Source organism: Sinocyclocheilus grahami, unplaced genomic scaffold (assembly GCF_001515645.1).
Source record: "Sinocyclocheilus grahami isolate Dianchi unplaced genomic scaffold, SAMN03320097.WGS_v1.1 scaffold1044.1, whole genome shotgun sequence".
Taxonomy (NCBI): Eukaryota; Metazoa; Chordata; class Actinopteri; order Cypriniformes; family Cyprinidae; genus Sinocyclocheilus; species Sinocyclocheilus grahami.
In genome coordinates this window covers 184,355-193,950 of record NW_015506223.1, presented here as the reverse complement: position 1 = coordinate 193,950, position 9,596 = coordinate 184,355, and the positions used below count along the sequence as shown (strand labels likewise).

Below are 9,596 nucleotides of genomic sequence, written 5' to 3'. Positions count from 1 at the left end.
TAACCCTTTAAGGCATGGTCAGAATTTATTGAAAAACTTTCTTATATAATAACTAGATAGACTAAAATATAGTGAAAGATAAATAGTTGGTATTTCAGGTATGTATAAATGTGGCAGTGACAGATTTGTACTTTTCTGAGAGTGAAGTTATCCACAAAATCAAGGTTAAATGCAGTTCTTTCAACACAGTCTTATGGAAATTCGTAACTATTTTACGTTTTGGTGAGTTAGTGGCTACCTGTAATTCGTATGAATTTCAATCTCATTTCTACATCTTCGTATGATCTGCTTACGCCCCACTGATGGTTATGTTTAGAGGTGGACCTTCATCCTTGCTTTTTTCGTGCAAATGAATACAAAATCGCGTAAAATAGTTACGTTTTCCCATGAGATCAGGTTGGCTCTTCACGTTAAACTGAGTGAGATTGAATGAGATTACAACAGAAGCAGTCTTGAATTGACATACTGAAGTGAGGTGTTTAATAAATAAGAGCATCAACAACACAACAAAAGCTTGCTTTATGTATACTGTACATACACATACAGTATATATATATATATTCATATTTATATTTATATTCTGACCGTATAAACTATATAAATATGCCATGCAGTCCTCATAACTTAAACGACCAATAATTTACAGAGTGAGGTAGGGTAGGAGGGGACTGGGTTGCGATGTCATAGAGAGATCTGAAAAGGGGCGGAGTCTCGGATCACTGACGTTGGCAGTGCGGCTGTTGTTATTATTGACGGGTGGGAGGGGCTTACGACAGGTGGCTGCAGTGGATTGGCTGAGACAATATATCAGTCAATGCCTCCATGAGTTGCGGCTGAGGACGCACACACAAGCGGCGTTGATTCGGATGAACCTCCAGGCGATCTGGTTTTTGTAGGACGTTAATGCCCTCACGAAGGTGTGCACGTTGGTGCAATAAGAGTTCCAGTGCTTATTGTCGATCCCACGACAGCTAGAGGTTCCTGCTTTAACGCCACTGACTCCTTGACCCGGCTTGGGGGCCCCGGCGGGCTTCGACACACGGCACGTAGTCTCGTAGAACATCTGCTTTTTCACGACGTTGTTGATGCGAACGTGTGGCAGCACCGTGACTTCATTGCCCGCTAAGTCTGTGGCTTGGGTCAGGTTGCCGACCCAGTGCTCTTCGCTGTCGCACACTGAGTACTCGCCGCGATGCAAGAAGTCGTTGGCCTTTCGCCGGACTCGTGGGCGCCTGGGGCTCCCCGTATCATTTTCTGTAGGTACCACGTCGCTAAACAGTACGCGAGGTGAACGGTAACGGCGCTTGTTGAAGAGTTTGGGGTCCACGTTGGGGATTAGGTCGTCATAGTGCGAGTCCTGCTTGGATTGGCCGTGAGGCCTGGGTGAGTGATGCGCTGCTGCGTGCTGATTGGCTGGCCCCTGCGCCTGGGTGTGGCCTCCCATGATGAGTGCAGCCTGGACGCTGAGCAGGACCAGCGTCAACGACCTCATGGGCACTCGTCCTGCTAGCAAAGAGACATTTAAGATAGTCAACAACATGGAAATATGCATTGGTCAAGTTTTTAGAAACAGTTTGCTTTCTGTCAGTAAGGTGGCCTGGCTGTTTAAAATGTCAGCAGGAATAAAGAACTGTTCATATGGAAGATATTACTGAGCTATGCATGAAGAATCTGACATCTGTATGAATTTCACGAAAGCAGTCGAAAACATGTCCAGGGCATATTTCAACCAAAAATCGAGAGGGAAAAACATACAAAAAAATCAGATATAGAAAATTAAGCCTCTTTTAAATATAGTATAATAATAATATATAAATATTATTACAATTTAAAACAATGCTTTTCTATTTGAATATATTTTAAAATGTAATTTATTCCTGTGATCAAAGCTGAATTTTCAGCGTCATTACTCTCGTCTTCAGTGTCACATAATCCTTCAGAAATCATTCTAATATAACATTTCTGATTATTATCAGTGTTGAAAATAGTTGTGCTGATTAACATTTTTGTAGAAACAATGATACATTGACTTTCAGGATTCTTTGATTAATAGAAAGTTCAAAAGAACAGCATTTATTTCAAACAGAAGTTTCTGTTAGAATGAAGGTGTCCAACCCAATTTCATAGGAAATGTAACTATTTTACAAAGTCAATTTTGAATGAATTTGTAATCATACAAAAACACAATTTTTAAGGGGGTGTTTCAAGCTTTCGAAAATGTTTTTGAAAATTATACCATCATCATCTGCATGCAACAAAAAATGCTAATTTGTGAAAACGGTGATGCCATGCTCATGCATGTTATGTGTTTAGTCTAAAGGTCTGTGCTACTTGCCTGGCATGTATAATACAGCACTTTTAGTCAATTTCACAGATCGTTGAAAATGAGAATTACTTTGACAACAGTGTTGTCTGTATGCAGAACTTTTTAAAAAAGCGCGAAGGAAAAGCTTTTCTGTCTTTAGTACATCTTTGTTGTGTAAATATACTTTTTGTAATGAAGGTTGACCCCTAAAAACATGACCATCAGTGGGGCGTAAGCAGATCGTACAGAAACGTATGAAAGAGATTTAATGAACTCATACAAATTACCCACCAATTTACCAAAACATAAAATAGTTACAAATTGAGATGAGGTGTTGAAAAGTCTATACTGCCACTTGTAAACAATTTAAAGCATTGTTGCTGAATAATATTAATTTATTTGTTTAAAAAAATGCATTTCAGACAGTGTGTGAGTGTATAGAGTATATCTCTGCTCACTGACCTGTGAAATGTTTAGAGTTGAAGTGAGGGCCCAGTGGGCTGCTAGAGCCGGAGTCCAGTGCAGGCTGACCCCCAAGCGCCTGCCATCAGGACTGGCCTGTGTGTCTGCTGCTTTCTGTAAAACACACACATACCATGGCTCTTTAACGTTCAAGTATACGCATTCAGTGGGCTGAATGTAATCTTCAAAGCTGCATACATAAAAATAAAAGGCTCTACACTTTTCTTTTTAGGAGCACCTTCTGATCAATAACAAAAATTAGCCTTCCCATTACAAGGTGATGTTTGACTCCTTCAACATCCAAGTATATGCATTCAGCAGAATCTTCAAAGCTGCATACATACAAATAAATAAGGTCAATGACGCATAAACTATACATATTCCGAAGTGTTTACAGTCTAGAACAAAAGTCTGAAAAACATATTTGTCTCTCAGTATTCACAGATTATCAGAAATGCACTCTTTGCAGAGAAATAGTTTTTTAACAGTAATGTTGAGTGTAAACCTTTCAAGAAAAGCGATTATATATGCTTCAGTAGAAGTTAGACATTTTAGTTACTTAAATATATAAGTAAATCAAATATTTTTAAGTCTTAAAATGTAAGTGCAAAAATGCTGGTGAAGAACTACATACAGTACACTACAAAGCATCGTTAATAACATAATCAAGTAAGTCAAGACTCTATCTTGACATTTTTGTACATTGATATTTTGCAATAAACTTGAAATATACTGTTTTTATATTTATAGTCAAGGTTATAAATTATTTTTAAATCATACTATTGTAATTTGAGTTCATTTGCAATGCTAAGTCTTGTGCTGCTTAACTTTTTTGTATGCTTTATTGTACAGTAATGGTTTTAATAGACCTCTGAGCTAAATGTTTTTTTTTTATTAAAAGGACAAAATGGAAAAGTACTTCTGAAACCACAGAAAGGTCAGGGGTACGCTCTATTTACCCATGTGCTGAGTCACTTCAGCTGCCTGCAACATTTAACCACCTAAAGTGTCATTCCATTAAACGTGTGATATTTGACACTTCATAATGAGACCTCTGCCCCATCTAAACCAGAAACTAAAAGTGTTTCATTAGTAACCATCCATCAGGCTGAGCTTTCTGAGCTGATATTAAAAATGTCACATATTGAAGCGTTAATAGAGTTGGAAATAAACAAGGAATTCATTTCGAAAGAGAGCTCAGTAAGCAACAGACCTTATTATTGCATCACCAACAATAAATAACATCTAATTTTGATATGTACACTAAATTGGATTATGATTAAAATTACCTGCACGGCTTAAAAGCAAAAACATCCAAAAGCAATTTCCAAAAGCAATCCAAAGCAATTTAGTTCTAGTCCCTGCAGACATCAGCCTCTTCCATATTTACACCATGAATAAGAAACATCCGTACAAAATTTATTGTGACTAAAGAAACCAAGTAAACAGGTTGATTTAAAGTCAATATTTATAAAATAATTCTTTAGAGACAGTCGCAGCACGATCCTGCTCACCCAGTGCCTATGATCACGTTTACTGTAAAATCCAGTACAGTGTGAAACAGAGAGACAAGCCTGTTTCCAAACACTGCCACTCTATTTATAAGGTAAAGCAGTGAACAGGCGCAATGCCAAGTCTGCGCTGGCATAGTCTCGTAGTCTCCTTGTTTGCAAATTTATAATGTTTATTGTGCACCGATAGTGATATTGATCAAAATGCATTGCACAATGTCTTTGCTCTTATGCAGCGTTCATAAAGGTTTGATGGTGGGATATTTGAAATGAAATGCAGTCTGCGCAGTTTTAAGCGTGGTCTGAAGATGCAGCCCTCAACTTTGATATTCAGAGAATAGTGAGCAGATGGTCTGCAATCTGTACGCCGTGGCTTTCAGCTGATCACGCTTTGTGTGTGATTGTATGACTGTGCGTGTACTTGTGTGAAAAAACAAAAACAGGCCAAAAAAAAGGCCTTAATCATTATGCTTGTTTTATCTAAGCATCCTCCAAAAATATTACATATAATATATATTTTAATATAATTCTTATGCTCACCATAAAATCTCAAATTGATCAAAAATACATTTAAAACAGTAATATTGTGAAATATTTTCACCGTTTAAAATAAAATGTTTTGAATATCTGAATATATTTTGAAATGTTATTAACAGCTGTGATCAAAGCTGAATTATCATTACTTCATATTCGAACGCCGTCTTCATATTTTTGTGGAAACATAAGCATCATTTGTGGAAAGGTTTCTCATGATTCTTTGATGAATAATGCACATTTTCCATGTATTCTATGCATTTCTCCCAGAATAAAAAGAATAAAAAAAATGTCAAAGGGGGTTGTATATCAAAAATCTTGTTAGACATATTTAAAACAAGAATCGTTAGATGACATTACAAGACTATTTAAGGATCAAAAACGTGATTGTCATTTTAAATCTACCAGTCTTTGCCACTATCCTTCAAACCACTAGGTTTTACCCATTTGTCAGCACGTTTTTAATCAATTACAATATAATACAATTAAGTATGATAATTTATGCTTTTATATATTTTAATAAGTACAGGTCAGTAAGTTCATTTTTACATAAATATATGTATCTGTTACGCTGAATGATGATGGCGCAGTATTTCACTCATATTTGAACATTATTCCAAAAGTTATTTGAAACATTAAGGTAGACACTTTTCTGATTGTGTGTTATGATAAATCTTCTTTAAGCATACATTTTTTTTTTTTTTTTTTTTTTTTTTTTTTTTTTTTTAATTTCTAAATATATCACAGATAGAAAACCACAGATAGAAAACGTGCTTTATTCCCATTCACCACTAGAGGGCAAACCTGCACTAACATTTCCTCCACACATCTGGGAGTAAAAACAGGCCTTCATTGTCACTGCAGCTCTGCACCAGACAGCAGGACATAGACTAAGCTCTCAAGCAAACAGTCAGGATGGAACCAGAGCTTAAAAACAATAAAGCCATGCAGCATAAGCACATACTGGCTCTCTTGCTGTGTATATGTTTGGCTGTATATGTTTTGCAGCTGAGGATCGGCTCTCAAACTGAGGCCACACCCGGTGTTTGCGTCTGGGGCCGCTCTCACAGGCATGATACTGCCCAGATGCCACCTAACCTAAGCTAACCTAACACTGTGCTTTCACTTACATGACTACACTGTGTATGAACACCAGCATTTTCGGTATCTAAATAATATGACAATTTAATGTAGTTTGCAGTGCTGAAATTAATGTAGTTAACAATAATATTAATATTGAAAATCTTGTTTGTCAGTGTTGCAAACACCTTGTTTTGGATGCTCTTTGTGTTTGAGAATTCATTACGAGGTTTTAAATCACACCTGGTAAGGAATATTCCAGGTTCATTAAACGTGAAGCTCAACTAGCAGCTTTTGTGGCATAATGCTGATTACCACAAAACTCATTTCCACTGGTCTATCCTTAAAAAAAAAACGGGCAAAAATCGGGGTGATAGTGAGACACTAGAAGTGAAAAAGAAGTGTACATAATTGTACTGAATGTGCACTTGTTGTGTTCATCAAATCTTAAACGTATATTGTTTTAAAAAGCTGCACTTGCAAATAATATACTATTAATGAAATAAAAGGACCACTTAAGTGCACTTAAAGAGAGTTCACTTTCAAGTCGGTTTCTTAACACACTTTCAAAAAAGTGCACTTTGTAATGTCAAAAGTTTTACTTAAACTACATGTAAATCATTATGTTTTAATAATCGTTGGACTTTTTAAAAGAAGTACACTTATTTGGATTTTTTGACTAACATACTAAAGCACATGTGAAGTACTTGATTATCATTTTAACTGTAGTGTTATATGATAATGCATTTAATATATTTTAAAAGTACTCAATTTCGGCGTCATTACAAATATATTTAAAAAACGTACAATTCATACAAAAGATACTTAATACTTATTGCATATATAATACAGTTTAACTATATTTCAAAGACAACATATGCAATTATGAAATTACATTACATGTAAAGATGTACTTAAATCCTACTTAAGTACAGTAAGTCAAAAAGCACTCTTAAGTTCAGCTAATTGCATTCAACATAACTTTAAACTATAACACTTTAATTTAATTGTAAATAACATGCTGTTATAAGTGTTGAAAACATTACATTCAGTTCAGTATATTATATTCTTTTAATTCTAGTTAATGAAACCAGTTATAAATGTTACAAATAAAATATATGACCCTGGACCACAAAACCAGTCAAAATTTTTTTACGTGAGTACACAGACACACACACACACACAGGTTTGTTTTTATGGTTTATGGGGACTCTCCATAGGTGTAATGGTTTTTATACTGTACAAACCATATATTTTCTATTGCCCTACACCAACCCTACCCCTAAACCTACCACTCACAGGAAACTTTCTGCAGTTTTAGATTTTCAAAAAAACTAATTCTGAATTATTTATATGCCTTTTGAATTATGGGGACACTGAAAATGTCCTCATAAATCACCTTCTCGTTGTAATACCTATGTCATATTCATGTTATTATACAAATTTGTGTCCTCATAAACCACATAAACATGCACACACACACACACACACGTGTAAAATATGTGTATTAACACCCCATAAAAATGACAAGAACGGTTTTATGGCTCAACTGATACACAGTTTAAAACAAATTTAATTATTCAATTACAAGCTTCACATATCTGCTTTTAAATACTCCAAAAATTGGTCCATGTTGCAGTTTTACATATAGCTTAACTTGTTTTGAAACTAAAACTGCTTTAAAAGCATTGCAAATATTAACCAAGTTCTCTCATAACCTTTATGAAACATTTGGACTCTGACCTAAATTTTTGACCCCAACACACATTAAGTAACCTGATTATAAAATGTTTTGATTCTTATTTTGAAAGCTATGGAGCTGCTGCTCTCTAGTAAAGTTCTCCATGAAGGGCCACGGCGCTCCACACCAGCACATGTGCGCCATGTATAAACACACACTCATCAAACTGATACACAGCCACTAGCTCTCTAGTCCTGCGGCGCTGAGTACACTTTGTTTTTGAATACTACATAAATTAGCTCTGAACTCCCTTTGGCGAAACCTTTATAAACACACCGCGCAGCGCAGCCACCGAGGGTCAAAAGGGTTTACTGAAGACCTCCATCCTGCGCCGCTCTCAGTGCACTTTTTCTTCACTCACAGACTTTCCTAACGTCTAACATTCATCACATGAGTGCAGATACAGGCTGGTACCTGAAACAGTCTCTGGCAGGAATTGGTGATGACAGGAGGGGTTTCTGAGAGATTACAGTGGTTTGAGGTTTGTGGTTGTTATCCATTCTGTTTATTTGAATGGTAAAAATAACACAAGACATCACGGCCTACCTTCCTGTAGAGGGAAAAAAGCAGGGAAAGCTGATCTGCACATGTAAAAGCAGATATTTACTTGGTTTTCACTGCGAATAAACATAAAAAGTCACTCAAAATCCAAGCACATGTCTAAAAATATTTCCCCGCCAAAACACTTTCCTAATTATTATGCATGAGCTCATATTTGACCAAGCTACTTCTCTGATTATTTGCATTTTTTTAAAAATCGCATAAATATCGGCCAAATAAAGCTAATTAAAACACTCAAAAGAAATGCTGACCAGTTAAAGTTCTTAAAATATCCACTTTCCATACCTTTAACAGGAATTCCTGAAATCCTTCCCTCCCATTTAATTACAATAACGGCGTGTTTTCATATGAGCTTTAATTCATGCTTAATGACTTAGGGAAAGCCACAAATGAGCCTCATAAAACAAGGCTCTTAAATCTGTTTTGAGCGATTCATCTCCATTAATGACCAGCAATGCTGAAGCAGACATTGTTCAAGTCATTCTTTTTTACGAGCGTAAACTTTGTGCTAATTAACGCTTAAGTATTTTGACATCATAGTTCTCACAGTAATGTCTGTTTGTTTTAGCAACACTTTGTTATATCTGTTTGTATGTAAAATGCCGTAGAACAATTGAAATGTGTTCATGTCAGATGATACATTTTCTGCTATGTAAGATACATAGTATGGTACTGTGTTATGGCAAAAGTAGTATGCAAGTACACTTAAAAAAAAACAAGACGTACAAAGAATTTTCACTCAGACGGTCGAGTAACGCATTGAATTAAAATGGAAATTTTGAAGAAAGACTGATATAGTACTTTACCCCTGTTTTGCATACCCTCTGTTTGTATTTGCATTTCAACATTAGTGTAAAATAGTAAACTCATTGTCTTAAACTGAGAAATTGCAAGTAAATTTCACAAAAAATAATTACTAAGAAACTCAAATAACACATTGAATTGAAATGTGACATTTTAGTAGTATTTTTTTAATCTTTAACATACTTAAGTATTGAAAGTAAAAGTACAAGTAAATGCAAAATGGAAAAGAAATAGCATTTTATTGTAAAACTTTAATAATATGTGTTATTTACAACTTTGACATGTCTTTTTTATTTTTACAGTATAGGTTTAGTTTCATACATTTAAAGACGTCTCAGGTTACTTATGTAACCATGGTTCCCTGAGTAGGGAACGAGACACTGCGTCCTCTAGGGGTCGCTATGGGGAACGCCTCGTCGTGACCCATGTCTGAAGCATACATTGAAAAAACACCAACTTGTTGGCCGGCGACAGCCATGACGTCACTACCGGTGCGACTATAGTATAAATAGGCGCCGGGAGCTACACATCATTCACTTCTTCGTCTGAAGCTTGCGTCCGCAGCATGGCAAGAAACCTAGAGGACGCAGTGTCTCGT

At 35.9% G+C, this 9,596-nt stretch overlaps 1 protein-coding gene across 3 annotated transcripts in view; it reads right to left on the bottom strand.

The window, feature by feature from the left end:
• Nucleotides 1–587: 587 nt before the first annotated feature.
• Nucleotides 588–9,596, bottom strand: part of LOC107566067 (neurotrophin-7) — a 36,060-nt gene continuing 27,051 nt past the window's right edge. Inside the window, exons 2-3 of one of the 3 annotated variants that reach the window (XM_016251445.1) lie at nucleotides 2,768–2,881; nucleotides 588–1,506 (exon numbers count right to left, since the gene is read on the bottom strand). In XM_016251445.1, the coding sequence (XP_016106931.1) occupies nucleotides 812–1,492 (681 nt within the window). In that variant the 5' untranslated portion in view covers nucleotides 1,493–1,506; nucleotides 2,768–2,881 and the 3' untranslated portion in view covers nucleotides 588–811. Of the gene's footprint in view, nucleotides 1,507–2,767; nucleotides 2,886–9,596 lie in introns of those variants that run through there. The other 2 variants (XM_016251444.1, XM_016251446.1) reach the window with 2 other exon arrangements.